General features: G+C 36.6%; 1 protein-coding gene across 1 annotated transcript in view; it reads right to left on the bottom strand.

Moving 5' to 3' along the window:
- The window catches only part of LOC122796011 (protein DVR-1-like), a 124,274-nt gene extending 109,670 nt beyond the window's left edge, over nucleotides 1–14,604 (bottom strand). The window contains exon 1 of the mRNA XM_044064492.1: nucleotides 14,249–14,604. Coding sequence (XP_043920427.1) covers nucleotides 14,249–14,576 — 328 coding nt within the window. The 5' untranslated portion in view covers nucleotides 14,577–14,604. The remainder of the gene's footprint in view (nucleotides 1–14,248) is intronic.
- Nucleotides 14,605–16,895: the final 2,291 nt, after the last annotated feature.

Here is a 16,895-nt window from a genome sequence, read left to right as displayed (position 1 = left end):
GTTTGATTATCCCAGCAACAGTTCTAATCTGTTTATAAACGCCGTATTGTGATTCCAACACGTCAATAAAGTGTGTTGCAATATTCTAGTTATAAATTTTCAAATGCACTGTGAGGAAACGGCTTGTGCTCGATAACTATCCTGGATTTAACTTCTACAGTTAGTTACTGTGTTGTTAGCACTTATACAATATTCAAGAAATTATATAAATATTTATATACTAAAACAATTTATAATTTATATTTCAAATTCCATACCATAATTCCTTAATTATAATGTTTTATGTCTAGTACTTTATGAATACACCGAAGGTGCATATACAGTGGTAGTATCATAAATAACGAACAAATTAATCATATTAAATATTAAACAAGCTAAGACTGAGTTGTGTAAAAGTTTAACTGTACAGGCAACTGGTATAAAGTGTCTGTAAATGTCGTGTTATGTTACCTGCCACGGCAATCAAGTGTATTACACTGTTCATAAGGGTTTACGTTTAAGCTGTTGAGCTTATCTATGATGCCTGAGTGGGGTATTGTGTCAAAGGCCTTAGCCAAGTCCAGGTAGGCTGTATGGACTGCTTTGCCCTCATCAATGGCTCTAGTGACTGTTTCGAAAAAGTCAACCAGGTGGTTCAAAAGGCAGGATCTGCCCTTTACAAAGCCGAACTGGGTGGGGTCAAGTGTCTGTAGGTCCCCTATGTCTCTGTTTATGAGTTCCATAATGATTCTTTCCATAGCTTTGCAGACCAGGCTGGTTAAGCTTATGGGGCAGTAGTTCCCAGGGTCTGTAGAGGTACCCCCTTTGTGGAGTGGGACCACTGTTGCTGTACGCCAGTGTTCAGGTACATATCCTGTAGTAAGGCTAAGGTTAAATAGCATTTTTATATGCGGGTTTAGCTTCTCTTGGAGTTCACGTAGCATGCAACCTGGGATACCATCAGGTCCCATTGATGCTGTGTTTTTAGCTTTGTTGAGGGCGGTTCTCACTTGGACATCTGAGATGACAGGGAGATTACATTCAGCTGGGATAAGTATTTCTTCTTTTGGGGGTGAGGGAGGGGAGAAATTTGCGCTGAACCTGTCAGCCAGAATGTTGGCAATATCTGTGGGTTCAGTGTATTTTTTGTTGTTGTGAACTAACTCTGAGCATATCTGAGGGTTTCCGCCCAGGTTTCTAACATAGCTGAAGAAGGCTTTGTGGTTATCTTTAGTGTCCTTAGTGATTTTTCTCTCAAAGTTGGCCTTGGATGTTTTTATGAGAGAACGTAGTTTTCTGCTAATGTTGATCAGAGATGTCTTCCCTTTATGGGATTTTGCTCTGACGTGCAGTAGCTTCCTTCTTTTGTTATACAATTTGTTAATGGCTGAGGTCCACTAGACAGGACGCTTGCCTTTGGTGGAGAAGGACTTGGATTTATTTGGGATTGCATGATCCATGTATTCTTGGAGATGTCCATAGAAAGCATTTGTGAAGGATTCGGCATTGTAGGATGTGGTAGCCACTGGCCCAGTGGGCTTAAAGGATACCATATCAGTCTTAAGAAGAGTGAAGTCTGCTTTTGAGAAGTTTTTCACTGTGGTCTTTTGTGCTGGGGGTGGAGGTGGGATATGTATATCCAGGGTGATTAGTTTGTGTTCAGATCTCACTAGTGAGGGGTATAACTCCGGTGTGGAGCATTTTGCCCCCATGTTTGTGATGATCAGGTCTAGTATATTATCTCCCCTAGTGGGAGAGGTGACTAGTTGTTCCAGTGCATTTGAATTTATGAATTCCAGGAACCTTTGGGCTAGGGTGTTAGGGCTAGAATAATGTACCCAATCTATGTTTGGGTAGTTGAAGTCTCCCAGTATGATGGTATTTTGTGATACATTCATATTCTCCAATGTCTTCAGGAAGGCTGAGTGGGGTTCCTGAGATTGGGAGGGTGGTCTGTAACATGCTACCAGTTGTATAGCAGTTTTGCCTATGGTTAGTTGCACCTGTATGGTCTCTGATGCTTCATGTGTTGCTACTAACCTGGAGGTGTGGGTGTCCTTGATGAATATGGACACTCCCCCTCCCTTTGTGGTTTGGCCCAGGTTTTGGGGCCGAAAAGCATGATACGAGGTATAGCCTGGTAGCGCTGGGGTGCTCTCAGGAGCCTTGAACCAGGTTTCAGTCACTGCACAGACGTCAATGTTCTCCATGCTGAGGAGTGCATCGAGTGCCTGCATCTTGAGATTTAGACTTCTGGCGTTGAGGAGCATTACCCTTAGTTTTTTTCCATTTTTGTTTTTTAAGGAGGTGGGTTTGTCTTTTGAGCCTTGCCTAAAAAATCAATAATCAATTAATGCCACATAGAAGGATTTCCTTACTGCTGTGGATACATTGTGGTCAAAGTTGCTATCAACCTGAGTACCCAGATAACATACCGCTGGGTCTACACTTAAGGGGTGTGCTGCCTATAATGTAATTAACAGGCATGTCAGCTTTCCCAAAGGGAATAATAATTCACTTTTTTTTTACATTTAGCTTTAACCTGTGGTTTTGGCACCAATCATTTGTCAGTGTTACCCCTGTCTGCAGTATATTAACATAATTTGTGGACAGGCCGTCCAGGTTTGCTTGGAATTCTGAGAAGTTCCATACAGTAAGGACCCAGCATGGAACCTTGTGATACACCACTGGTGACTGGTCTTTTACTAGAGGTGAAGTCACCCACTTTGACAGTATGTGTCCTTTTGTAAGCCAGATGGCTACCTATCTGGTAATGTAGGGGTTAATACCCAATTGGGAGAGCCTCTCTATAACATCTGAGTAAGAAATTGTTTCACATGCCTTGACTAGGTCAAGACAGGTGGTATGTATTGTCTTTTCCTCATCCAGGGTCTTGGTGACTTTCCCAAAGAAGTCAACCATGTTTAACAGGTATGATCTACCTTTAATGATTCCAAACTGGTTGGATTGTTTAGTTTGGATATTCACCTCCACAAACAGGGCTACTCCATTATCTACTGAAACCTCAGTAGGACTTAGATTGTCAGAAGCCAGCATCTTTCACATGGTTGCTATCAACAGCTCCATCTATATGATAAATAGATGTGGTGCCAGAGGACACCCTTGTCTAATGGTCTTATATATACTTAATGGCTTAGATATATATGGGTCTATTCATACCACCACTGTTCACTATTGGTATAGCTTCAGTAAGGTTTGACAAAAGGCATTAGGAAATTATAGGCTATCGAAACTTGACATAAGTAGCTCCATTTGATGTTATCAAAAGCCTTCTTGGCGTCTACAGAGTGTAGGGTAACTGGCAAGTTACCAACATAGCCTCTTTCTAACCACTGAGCAGGTCTCAAAAGTGCTGTGTCAAAAATCCTTGCTCTTGATGAAACCTACCTGATTAGAGTGTATCAAAGGAGGGAACTGGGAACTGACTTAGGCTGCCCATATGCCCATATAGATTCTGCTGTCAACATTAAGTAACACAATCAGTCTATAACTTGAGGGTAGAAATAGGTCTTTGCCTGGTTTTAATACTTAAAGAAAAAGGGATTGCTTCCATGAAAGGGAGTAGGAGATATCTAACCCTTCCAGGAAAGATTTATGGCAGGAGGAGGGAGTTGCTTACAAACTTAAGACAGAAGCCTATCATTGTCCTAGGCTTTTTTGGTGTTCAGTCTTTTAATGAATGTTTGTAATTCTTGTTTATTGATAGCAACACTGAAGTTTTGCATTTGCTTTAGTGTTAAAACAGGTAATGTTGAGAGGATTTAATTTAAATGAATGTTATCTGAAATAAAACATTTGAGAACTCTCTGCATCATTATAGATCTATTTATAGCAATTATAAAACTTGTTGACTATATTTGCAATGGTAAGATGAGTTAGAATATTAACCGTGGGTTAAAGGGGAAATTCTTTAGCAAATATTCTTATCTATGCTGGCTAACCTTGGATATATTTGTGGTGATATTTCATAATATTGTAATTGTAGTTTATCCACAGCAATTTCAATTTTTGTAATATTATTTTGTATTTTTGTAGGGGGATTATGTACTTGTAAACTCTGAGTGCGTTTTTGTTGATATTGTTAATGGAACGATTCAGTTCTACATTCCACTGCTTCCACAGGCTGTGGCATATGACTGTTATTTGGCATGTAAAATCCTACATAGGCATCTCACAGTATAGATGGAGAGTATTCCTTGAGACTGTGAACTGCTAAGAACTCTTTTTTGAATGTAACTAATGATTAATAAAATCTGGTGTACTAGTGTAATATGGATAAAGTCTACAGTCTTTGGGCATAGGGGAACCCTGATCTAAAAGGCACATAATATGGTCTCACAGTCTAAGTATGGACGGGGAATTCCATAATAATTGAGTTGAAAATCCAAATGAATGTCCTCTGCTGATATCCTGTCTATTTTGGTGGAAGTGCCAAATCTTAGAAATTATATGTAAACTGCTTAGATGCTGGTTGAGTATGGATGCCTAAGTCAGTTAAGGACATTTTGTCTGCCCAGGTTTTAAGGTATTTGGCACATGAAGATCTATGAAAGTGTCTATCTGCATAAGTGTCTTGAGAGTCTATGATACAAGTAAAGTCCCCTAATATGACTAATAAGCCTTTAAGATTTTCATGTATGTATTGTAAAATCCTGCTAAGTGCCCTGGTTCTGATGATTGGGCGAAAATAAATGTCAACTAGTGTTAAAATCCTATTTGCTATATTGAGAAACTGCCCCAGTAATTTCGCACAAAAACATTGCCTTTTAACCACTAGGACAACTCCCTTATGTTTTGATGAGGATGCAACCAAGTCATAACTCCATGAAGATAATTTAACATGTTCACCTTCTGACAGATGAATCTCTTACAATGCCAAAATATCTCGGGAATAATGTCTGACCCAGGTAAGGAGGTTGGCACATTTGACAGAGGAATTTATTCCATTAACATTTATAATAAGTAATTTCATGTAGATATCTTACTCGTAGGTAAAACTCATCTTTTGCCATCAGGTTTTGCATGGAAAAGGATAACATAGATATATTAAAAAAACAACCTGTGATAGTATAGATTAAGAAAACAGCATACATTTACTTCTGTTTGTACCAAACTAACAAAATACAAAGCAATGGAATACAAGCAAATAAGATTCAATGTCCAGGAGAGTTGTGGGCTCTATCCCCAGTAAGAATTTACGGTGCCCTATTCATTCATCCAGGTTCCTGTTGAACAGTGACATGGAGGTGCTCTGTTTCACATGAATTGCTAGCCTGCTCCAAAGACACAGCAATTGCTGGCAGATAAATCTGTGCCTTCAGCATGCCCTATTTAAGTCACAGGCCATATTTAGGTCCCTGAAACGGGTAGCCATAGTCCCATTTGATTTACATTTCTACAGCAAGTTCATTAGGTTTGGGTCATAGATTGATCTGTAAGCCAGGCATAAGTCTCCTCTAAGAAAACTATATGATACTGAGTATTTACAAGACACAGGACAAGCAAATGAGGCAAAACAAGGGACATTTTGTAGAATCAGAGACATATAAAAGATATGCAAAGAGCAACTACCCAATAAGGGCATTGGAAAGGCAGTTAACACTTCATAGGTTCATAGATAAGTACTTGATTAGCTGCTTGTAGACCATTTTAAGCCTAGCCAATTTCCCATTTCTGTGCTCAAAATAAACTATCCTATTTGGTTATATATTAGCCTTACCCATACCATGGTTGATAATTATGTAGTACTCCTAATGAACATTGATAATTTGAGGGGACCCCCCTGTGGATGGGATAAAGGAGTTAGGAGCTGCCTCTATCTATTTGTAGTACAGGAAGCAGTCCCATGGTAAGTTTTCTGTTTCTCATTAGTAGATCTAAGTTGCACTTGAATATGGACAGGGATAATCTTTGTTTTATATGGATGGGGAGTCTATTCCACTGCAGCAGTATCCTCTGCAAGATATACCTGTCCCCCAAACCATTTTGTTGTTGTTGCAGAAGAGGTTTAACTCCTTAGATCGAGTCGTTATGATGTCATTTGACTTACAGATGTACAGTAAATCCATCAGTAATGGGTTGGAGGATGCCTTGTATGCCAGACATTCATTCAGAATAAAAAAAGCCAAAATATTTGCTTTAATGGCTTTACATCACTCTTCTTCTGTGCCTGTTGACCATAGTTAAACTAGTAACAAGTTCTTAACAGCACTGAAAGGGTGCATGTAATTGTTAAGCACCTTTCTGATGTCAAAAAAGTGCTTAACAAGTCTGTATTTTCACTAATGTCAGAGCATAAGCTTAGCACTACATGTACTAAAACTTTGTTAATCACCTATCTGATGTCAGAAAGGTGCTCAACAGGCTTTTGTTAATCACCCCACAGTGCTATTATAGTCTGGGGTTTGCACTATGGGTTATCAGCAGACAGTGCCAACCAGCAAGGAACAGCAACAGAAGATAAAACAGCTTTAATATCTGTGAGATATTTCAATCTGTCACTCATTTAGAAAAAATTTGCTGCACAAAGTATCTAACAATGTTTAAAACCATTTGTTCTTCACATGGGTATTTAATTTCTGCCTGTTACCTCTTTGACAGCTATACATGTTTTGCCAGCATTCAAAGTCTTTCAAAAGCCTTGAAAGCTGGAAAAACACTTCATGCTCCTACAACATTTTTTGTTATAACTGGTAGCACTTGGAGCAGATAAAGCTCCATGCATTACAAAGAATTATGATGCATCTCACTTATTATAACCCTTTATTATGTAGTCTCAATATGGTTGCCAAGAAGCACCTCTGGAGTTTTGTTGATGAGGTGAATTTCTTGTCATCCATGCCTTATATGCCTAATACACTGATTATGATCAGACATTGGATCATATTCCTTTGTATTGTATCTGTATACTTGCATCATCACGTGTGTTACCTGTTATAAGTGTGAATGCCATGTTTTAATGTGAGTGCTCCTAAATACCCGAGTTACAGCAAAAAAGGGTTGACAAATCAGTCCACTCATCCATTTAACAGGTGGAAGGTAAGTAAATAAATAAATTAATTAATAAATATGTATTGAACTGGTGGCATCTCAACTGTTGGTTTCTGTCTTTTGAAGAGCTATTGGTTCCATTCAAATATTTAACAGTTGGCTTATTTTAAGATTATGGAGTAACTATGGTATGGCTGTGCTAGTAGAGTAAGTGACTTACCCCGGTATAAGCCTACCTTATACATAGGTCTTATACTGGAGTATGACACTTATACCTACAAGTCTTTTGGAACTTGGACCTTTGTGTTTTTTAAATTCAAACCATAGGTTAGTTTGCACATAAAAAAACACAAAGGTCCAGGTTGCAAAAGACTTGCTGTAGGTGTAAGTGATGTGCATTTGTTGACTTGTACTAGGTGTATAAGCTTCAATTACTGTTGGTGAGATTGCAGTGCAAGATAATGGGCTCAGTCTGACATAATTGAAATCCTGGAGTGCTAGTGGTTATAACTCTGATCTGCAGCTGTACAATGTAAATATTATTTGGCTGTGGCAGGTGTTAGGTATTACTTGAGGCAACATTACACATTTCTTGTCTGCTCTTAATGCCAGTCACACCTTGTATATTATTTGGTGGCCAGTTGTGTGGATCATGAAATTCTAGTCCCTGACAGTTACATATTAATTGGTGGAAATGGGTAGGATTACACATCCATTATTACAACCAAATATGACTAAAAACTAACATGTTACTACAGATTTTTATTCTTCTTTTTGACCTGATTTATCTTCTGCCAGACTATTGCATCCCTCCCAGCCCACTGAGTGTACCTATTTCATTCTCCTGTGCAACAGCTAGGTTAACTGTAAAAGGAAGCTGTCACACATACTTTAGAGAATGGATTTTTTTCTATAAGATCTTGTGTTCTCACACATGCTCTTAGCATCTAAGATGAAGCTTGGCTGGATTAGATCATTATGTATTGTTTATGTCTCCTTATCCCTGTCCCCCCTTTCAGACAGCAACTATGCATGACTATGATCTACAACATTGGTCTTACTGTGGAATGTGTGTTGAGATACTTGCTCCCCATCCCTCTCCCTTAGGATAGCAGACAGGCTCCATATTATCATTCCTCTCCTTCCCCACTTCAACCCCAGCAAGGGCCTTAGACAATAACTGAACTCAAGTTGTTTGTGTCATAGCCAGACTTTAATCCTATATGTTAGTGGAGCTGGAGTATTATTACAATCTTTGTAATCCAGTTATTATATGTGTACATTCAGTCCTTGATATACTGGACCATAACTGGAAACATGTCCATAAAGAAAATGAAAACTAATTGTACTTTTTCTCAGCTACAGATGAACTAAGCATTGCATATATAAATTAATTATTCTAATATTACTACTTGATAGAGAAAAATGGATAAGGTCTCATCAGGCACACTTTAAATAAGTAAAGGTACAAGAAGCAAGGAATGTGCTTCCTATAATATACTAAATATAATCATCACTCTATCATGGCAAACATTTCCATTCTTTTAATAGCTAGTATCATATCTGAATTATTATCTGAAACTATAAGCAGCAAAAATTTACAAGATTTATCCCCCATGAGAATATGAGTATGCAGTTATGTTCATTTTTAATGTGTGACGAATAAGCTCTTGATAAACTTACGAACACTTAAACATACAAGCTATAAAACCAGAAGAGTGTGAAAAAATCAAATGCTCCTTTGTCATTGTTATACTTTAGCACAGTGAAGAACAAAAGTCACAAACTTGCAGAGTACATTTTTACACATTAGTTACTGAAAAAGAGGAAGAGTGAACATTTAACTTATTAATGAAGATACTTCTGGCAAAGCAATTTAACATTCCATCTCAATGAATGCATCAAATAATGATCCCCCAGTATAAAAATCTTAATACTTTAAGTTATTGAAAAGTTGTTGTTCTTCTTTCAGTTTTTCTCGGTTAGGGGTTGCAACAGTAGAACTCCTGTCCGCTAATGATTGGCAGTAGATTTTTTTGCAGGTGCTGAGGTGCCAGCTCGACGCCCAACCTTCAACAAAGGCACGCCCATTCTACGAATGTCTTTTGAACGTCACTCGACCGCGGGGAGGACATGCAGACTCCACACAGAAGGCGCTCCAGCCAAGAATCGAATGGGAGAACCTCTTGCTGTGAGGCAACAATGCTACCGCTGCACCACCATGGCTTAAGCTATTGAAAAGTATGTTGCATAAAAATATACAGTATTTATACTAAATAGCTGCTCTAAGAGAGCTGGTACTTTGTTATTATTTCCTGCTTTAAGTAGACAGTTTTATGCAAATGATACAATATAAAAAAGACCATATAAAATGTTATGCCAGTTTGCATTAAAGATTAACCAAGGGGGTTAGGGATACCATATTTTGCCTTTATGGATTAAAAGTAAATTTTGTGAAGAGTTAAGACACAAATACAAAACATGTAAAACTACCACTTATGAAAAAAGTAGATACAGTGAAGTTGTGCTGCTTAACAAATGAAGAAAAATAAGCTGCGACAAAGGAAAAAAAAACTTTAAAAACATGAAAAAGATGCACAACAAAGTATGAAGGAAAATAACCAAGTAGATACAGGAACAAATCCAAGACAAACCGTATTACTTTTCTCCAAGTACAAGTAGGAGGGCAGGCCCTCCTGCACCCCCCATTTGGGGGCTGGCCCCCCCACCCCCTGCTACTTGAATATATCAACTCCAAGATCGCACTTCACTATACTAACATGAATTATGTTGTAGTATTGCAAGTTAGAAGGGAACATGACTAAGGTTACAACAGGCAGTCATGAAACACATAATGGTATGATTGCCATTTTGTTCTGTGGAGTGCAATCTCGGAGTTGATATATTTAAGTAGCAGGGAGTGTGGGGGTGCAGTGGAGCTTGCCCCCCTGCTTATACTTGGAGAAGTGGTAAAGAGTTTATCTTTTATTTGTTTCTGTATGTAGTTGTACTGGAATATTGTAAGTGTTGGTATCCTGTGTGTTTTCAGTATTCTGAGATTCAGTATTTTGCGTTTTCAGTCTTTTGAACTTTCAAGATTTTGGTCTCAGTCTTTTGAAATTCAAGATTTTGGGCTTTCAGTCTTCTGAAGTGAATATATATATATATATATATATATATATAAATATATATATATATATATATATATATATATATATATATATATATATATATATATATATATATATATATATATATATATATATATATATATGTATATATATATATATATATATATATATATATATATATATATATATATATATATGTGTGTGTGTATTTATTTATCTATACATACCTGTATCTATATCTATCTGTCTATCTATAGACACACACACACACACACACACACACACACACACACACACACACACACACACACACACATATATATATATATATAAAACAAAACATAAGGTAGTACAGCAGAAATTTGCTTTTCCAGCCTTAAGGTTAGTGTCAACTTTCCTTAAGGAAGAAGAAAGCAAAAAAGGGAAAAGAAGTTGAAGAGGAAGGATTACTCTTGATACTGACATGCAAATGACTAAAGTAGACTATTGATACACAAATATATACGTATACTATTGCATATATATATATATATAGCATTGTGTTTGCACTTTTTATTTTAATTATATAAATATGATATTTTTTGGCATATGTGTATTTTATTTACTGGTTCAGCACAACTGAGCATTACAGTAGTGTGTAGTTGTGTTATTTTATGCTATATTTTGTAACCATTATGCTACCACCAACTTAATATGCCTACTTCCTTGACTACCACTTTACAATGTTTTGCTTTGGGAGGTTAAGGGACAGTGGTACTCTTGCAAAGTATTGCAGAAAGGATAGTAATTAGTTACTACACAGACAGGGTAACAACAACGAAAGTCCAATAAAATGTATTTGTTTGGTTTTTAAAAATAAAGAATGGAGTCCTTACTCTTTCGTTAAGTGTGATGGGATCTTTAACATCCACCTGCTCAGAAGATGTTATACGACTTAACATCTCATCTGAAGGACAACACCCTTCATGCTCTGCTGTGTCATTAGTATTTGAACATGAATCCAAACAAATGATATTTGATCAGAACTCACAAATATCAGATCTTACTGGCATAAAAAGTAAACATGCTATTTTTGAGCTACTTATGCTGCAAAAGTCTGTTAAATTCTGTAACAAGAGGAGATGTGTGCAAAGAAAAAAAGGCAACCATTGTTGATGAAAATGGGAATTGGATGGGTTATATAGGAAGATGAAAATCAGTCCTGAGGAGGAACAGCATATGATAATCAGCTTGTAGGCCTAGGCAATTATACATCAAGATATGGTAAGGATGTGAGGTGTGACAGAAATCATTTATGGGTAGAATATAGCAAAGATCAGCTGAGAGATGGAGGACCAGCAAAGAGATAAGAGATGGAAGACCAGCAAACAGAAATATAACAAGATGGCAAGCAGTTAATAATGCTAAATGAGCTTCCACCTCATTATTAACAGAGACAGCATTGGAAGGTTTGTGTGTATGTGGGTAATGATCAGCATACATGGACGGATGCGGTAGTGACCTGGTAGAAGTACAGCAGAACATTAAAAGGACATTGGTGACTAGTGAAGAAACAGAAACCAAAATCAAAGGAAATTTTAGGAGATAATAGTCAGGGAAGAAATTAAGGAAAAACGCTAAGGACAGTGGGGAGATAATAACTAGGGAAAAGTAGGACATAAACGCATAGGTCATTGAATAACAACACACAAGAACTGAATGGGTTGCCTTTCCGTGTACTTAAACATTTGGCAGTAGTGCTTGGTTTCTTTCCATTAAAACTACAAGGGTGCCCTTGGACTGATTGCAGCAGTGACGTAGATGTACATAATTAGTGTCCAGGAGGGAGTAGGCAATTACAAGTCTATTACCCTTATTTCTTTTCCTGGAAGGAGGAGGAGGGAATTAAAGGTCTTTTACCCTTATTTCTTTCTCATGGAAAGTTCTAAGAAATTCTGTTTGGCAAACTGGTGAAGTTTCTGAATTAGTGTTTCTCTACTAAACTTGCTAAAGAAAGCTGAATAGTTGCAGTAAATGTGGATGTCAGCACAGATCTTAGCACAGACCTAAAGCAGGGACTGGTAAGTTAAAGGGCATGGGTTTGGAGCCCATAACAGTGAAAGGATATAAAACCAAATGTCTGATTTGAAATTTGAAAGTATAGCTCTTTTTGCTAAAAGGCTCTGACCAGTAGGATGACTCAAAGCTTAGTGCTGGAACCTGTCCTGGTTACTGTATTTCTTTGAGAAATTTCATTGAGGCTTAACAACAAATCAGACTGCTGATTGACTATATCAAGACTACTCTGGTAGAACTCGCATGCAGTGAATTCTTGCATTCTTCTGGGGATTTCAGGCAGAGCAAATACAAAATAGCTATGGTTTATTGCAAAAAGAAAAAAAAAAGAAAATGCAGAATGATGGAATTTTATGGAGGGAAGAGGAAAAACATAGCTTTTTAAGGGAAGTTCTTTGAGAGGCAGAAAAGGAAAATGATCTATGGATTATAACCATAGCTACAATCAACAGTCAAACCAGGATTTTTGGACTTGTACATCAAGTTTTAAACCAACCTGCCCTGCCCTCCACTCTGGAACTAGCCAAGCATGTCTCATTTGTGCACCAAATTCTTATGCTGCTATATTTCTAACATAATCTTAAATACAACAGAATTAAAGAGGTACCACATACTAGGACTGTGACATCATTAACATTTACTTGCATATAATATAGTGCAGAAACATTTATCACTGTGGATTAGAATAAACTTTAGTGTCTCATTTATATCCTTGAAATTCCCCTATACGTTTGAAGTTGGTACATTTGCCGCCACTGTGATGGGTATTAATTTTGGCCCAGAAAACTTAATCTGTACACCAGAGTTTACATAGTATATAGCTGCTGGTTATGCCTGTTCGTGGGTTTAGGATGAATGGAAAAAACAAACCAAAACTGATAACAAGTAAAAAATAAAGAAACCACTCGTTGAGCAGGAACAGATTTACTGAAATAATTCCAACACTCAGTATAAAATACTTTTTTATACTGAGTGTTGGAATTATTTCAGTAAATCTGTTTCTGCTCAACGAGTGGTTTCTTTATTTTTTACTTTAGGATGAATGGGACATACCAGTGTGAAAAGGGGTAAATACAAGGTTAATATAATGCTGAGATATGCAGTAAGAGCAGTAAACTTAGAATATTCATAATATATCCATTTATTGTAGAGGGAGCTCATAATGCATTCTGAGGTTAATGAATGCACTAGTAAAAGGAATTATGGAGTGCAGGTTAATAGGGGTGGTTTGGAGCTGCACAAAACAACTGGAATATGGAGGATGAAAGGGAATGGTTAAGATGGACTTACTCAATGCTTTTTTATATCATAGAGCGCACAGCATACAAGCCATTCAGGTGCAGAAGTGAGTATGTTGTGCTTGGCCACAGCATTAAACTACAAATAAGTGTTTTACAAGCTGCGGTGTATACTGAAGTGTTTTGTTGCACTGTGTGGGGTATAAACTTTTGACATTCAGTGTTATATTTATGTATGGACATGATATTTTCTCTGCTATGGATTAGCATTAAGAACATTTAATTCAGCCTCTGATAACTGATTAACTTATCTGCTAGCAGTTATCTACTGCCACAAGAAATGTAAAATGATATAACTTACAATTAAAGTAAATATTTTACATATAACATTTACTGGCTGCATGTAGACATTTTAGTTAAAGACAACTAGTGTATATAAGCTTTGTGAAATGAGCTTGTGTCACTAATCAACAAACCACATTTATGACTTTCTAAGTGTCGTTTTGTAACTCATATTTATCAGCTCCTTTGTTATTTTAATTTTACAGGTCTCTGAAATACTTGGTGTGTAGTTAACTCAGGACTAGAAGTACTTCAGTCAAAATGTATACAGGTTTGGCAACACAGTATATCTGTTGCCCAATGATCAAACTCATTCAAAAGGAAAGGGTAGCTCCAGGAACCCAAACAACAGAGGGAAGACTGGGGAAATCAAAATCAGAAAGCATATAAAAGTAAAACAATAAAAGGAAAAATTACTTCTGCAACTTTGAAAGTATGACATAATCTCATTTATACATGGAATTTGTAAAACATCATAAAGAAACACCTTACCTCCTGCATCATGGACATTAACAGGTATTTTTATTTTCATAGAGTGATGCTCAGTAAAACTATAGTTTCCTGTAGATTTTCTTGTTTGTTCTAAGTACAACTTGTACATCCTCTGCTCTTCTGCTCTTATTGTATGCTGTTTTACCCTTGGAGGTTTTTGCAGCCCCAAGTGTTCCAAAATATCTTGCTTTATAGCCTTAATTCGGATCTGCTGCTCATCTGTCCATGGTGGGATGTATTTTTGTGGCATAATATCACAGCTTGCTAGCAATACAAATATCAATAGGATATTGAGGCACTTCACAACGAAAGCAAAAAATTCCATCATGAGGTACTTCCTGAAAGCTTCAGCAGAGGGGGTGGTGCAAGGAAGAAGTGAAGTGCTCTGCAATCAGTCATCGCTTCTTTAATGCTTAGTAGTAGGGCTAAGGTCATTGTCAGTCTGTCACTCAAGATCTATGTCTGTTAACCCTGCAAAAAATAGAATTTGCATTTCTGGGTGCTTATCCTCATCACAATAATGTGACTATGTTTTTGCATCTGAAAGGATCTTATTTTTTAGAAAAATGTATTGACTATTAGTCATATTTTAAAGTGTTTACAGCCATGGAAAAAATTTGAATTATAACTTATTACACTGATCATTTTTCAGAGAGAACTTTTTTATTTTAACTAATTAAAAAATGCATAATTATATATGTAGCTATTAAGCTGTATAAATATGTACTCACAAACACACACACACACACACACACACACACACACACACACACACACACACACACACACACACACACACACATACACAGACCCCACACACACACACACACACACATGCACAAACTCACACACAACCTCTCTCACACACACATTTGCACATCTTATTTCTTTCAAGTAGTTACCATAGAATTATATTTCTGTCACTTTCTGTCATCCCAAATCTGGGCATATATGAGATGCATTAAGAATGCATGGTGAGCATGCAGGGCTAGTTTGGCAGAAAATCAATCAACTCAACTTAATATTTGTTTGATTGCCTAATCCTAGTGCTCCAGAAATATATTAATTGAAAGAAAAATAGAAATGAACCATGTCTTTACCAGTAATTGGGAAGCCTAAATGTAGGCTGGGTAGATAACAATAAACTAACCTGTTATGCAGAAACAGAATAGCAATGAAAAAAACACTAATGTATACGAGTGCTTTAGAAGAATTTACACTGCAAAGTTAGTAGAAAACATAGACGATCATGGCTATACTGAATAGAAAATTGGATTTCAGAATATTTGTCAGATACAAAAAAAAAAATGAAAACAAATAAGAGAAAACCCCAGCTATACAGCTATCTGAAAGTACATTCAGATGCAGGGTATCAATTTTAGTACAAAACATTTAAGAATGGATTAGGATGGGCTAGCATGGCCAGCAATGAAAGTCTGTTTAGTAGAAGGGAGACATTTAAGATATATAAGCTGGTGAGCATAAGTCATTTTAGACTAAAAGATGACTAGGAATTGGCTTGTCATTTACGTATAGAATTTAAACATCTAATAAAATTTATGGTTAGTTACGTGACACAGATATGTTAGTATAACCCCATATATAAATATTGCATGCTGGTTGCATATTGTGTTCTAAGCATTTTAAAAATCAGGTTTTAGCATTTAAAAGTACCTGTTACACTGCACTTGTTTCTTGAAAAAAACCTGATCCAGAAGTAAAACTAGTCAAAAGAAATGTAGATAGACATGTTGGAGCTCACTATGCATGTGGTAATTGCATGTTAAGACTCCATCCCTGACTGGAGTTCTACCTTAACCCAGAAAGATGTCAAGATACAAAAACAAGATAATTGGCTTTAAAAAAAATTGGCTCTGAGTAGCTGGTGTCATTGTAGGGGGTGCAGTATGAAGCAAACCAAGCAACGCTGATACTGAACAAGTGTTTAATAAAACAAAGCTTTCATGTCAAACAAACCCTTCATCAGTGTATAAAATACTAACACATACTAAACATTTTTATATATTATCAAAAATTACACAAGCTTATTTTTAAGATCTCCCCCTCATATATCCTTACATACTCTATCACCCTAAAAGAGAATTTATGTGCATTTCCATATGTACTGATACGTTTAGCCAAGGAATTAGTGTCAATATTTCTTCTTATTTCTGAATGGTGCTCAGTTATTCTTTCCATCAGTTTTCTGGTAGATTTCCCAACACAAAATGCATGAAGGAATATCAGTGGATAATATGTCTTTGTGCTGATGTATATTACCAGGTTTAAACCAGACTGTTTCTTTAAAACCTGTACTACGGTATAAACAAATGTGTTTGAAATAGAGTTCTGTGCTTCTGCAACTATTGTTTTTAACTAGGATTGATTGTTTAATTGAATAATTAATGGCTGTGTGATTTTCAATAGTATATAAAAATGGTTAGTATGTGTTAGTATTTTATACATTGATGAAGGGTTTGTTAGACCTGAAAGCTTTGTTTTATTAAACACTTGTTCAGTATCAGCATTGCTTGGTTTGTTTCATACTGCATCCAGTCTTGGTTTTATGAACTAAGCTTTGTTCTGCAACTGTTTGGCTTTTTGTCATTGTAGGGGGATCAAGTATGAGTAAGCTTGGGACAAGATG

This window comes from Protopterus annectens, chromosome 2.part2, assembly GCF_019279795.1.
Source record: "Protopterus annectens isolate FY-2018-M chromosome 2.part2, PAN1.0, whole genome shotgun sequence".
In the NCBI taxonomy this organism is placed as follows: domain Eukaryota; kingdom Metazoa; phylum Chordata; order Ceratodontiformes; family Protopteridae; genus Protopterus; species Protopterus annectens.
Note: the sequence above shows the minus strand (reverse complement) of the source record. Positions and strands in the feature narration are given on the sequence as shown.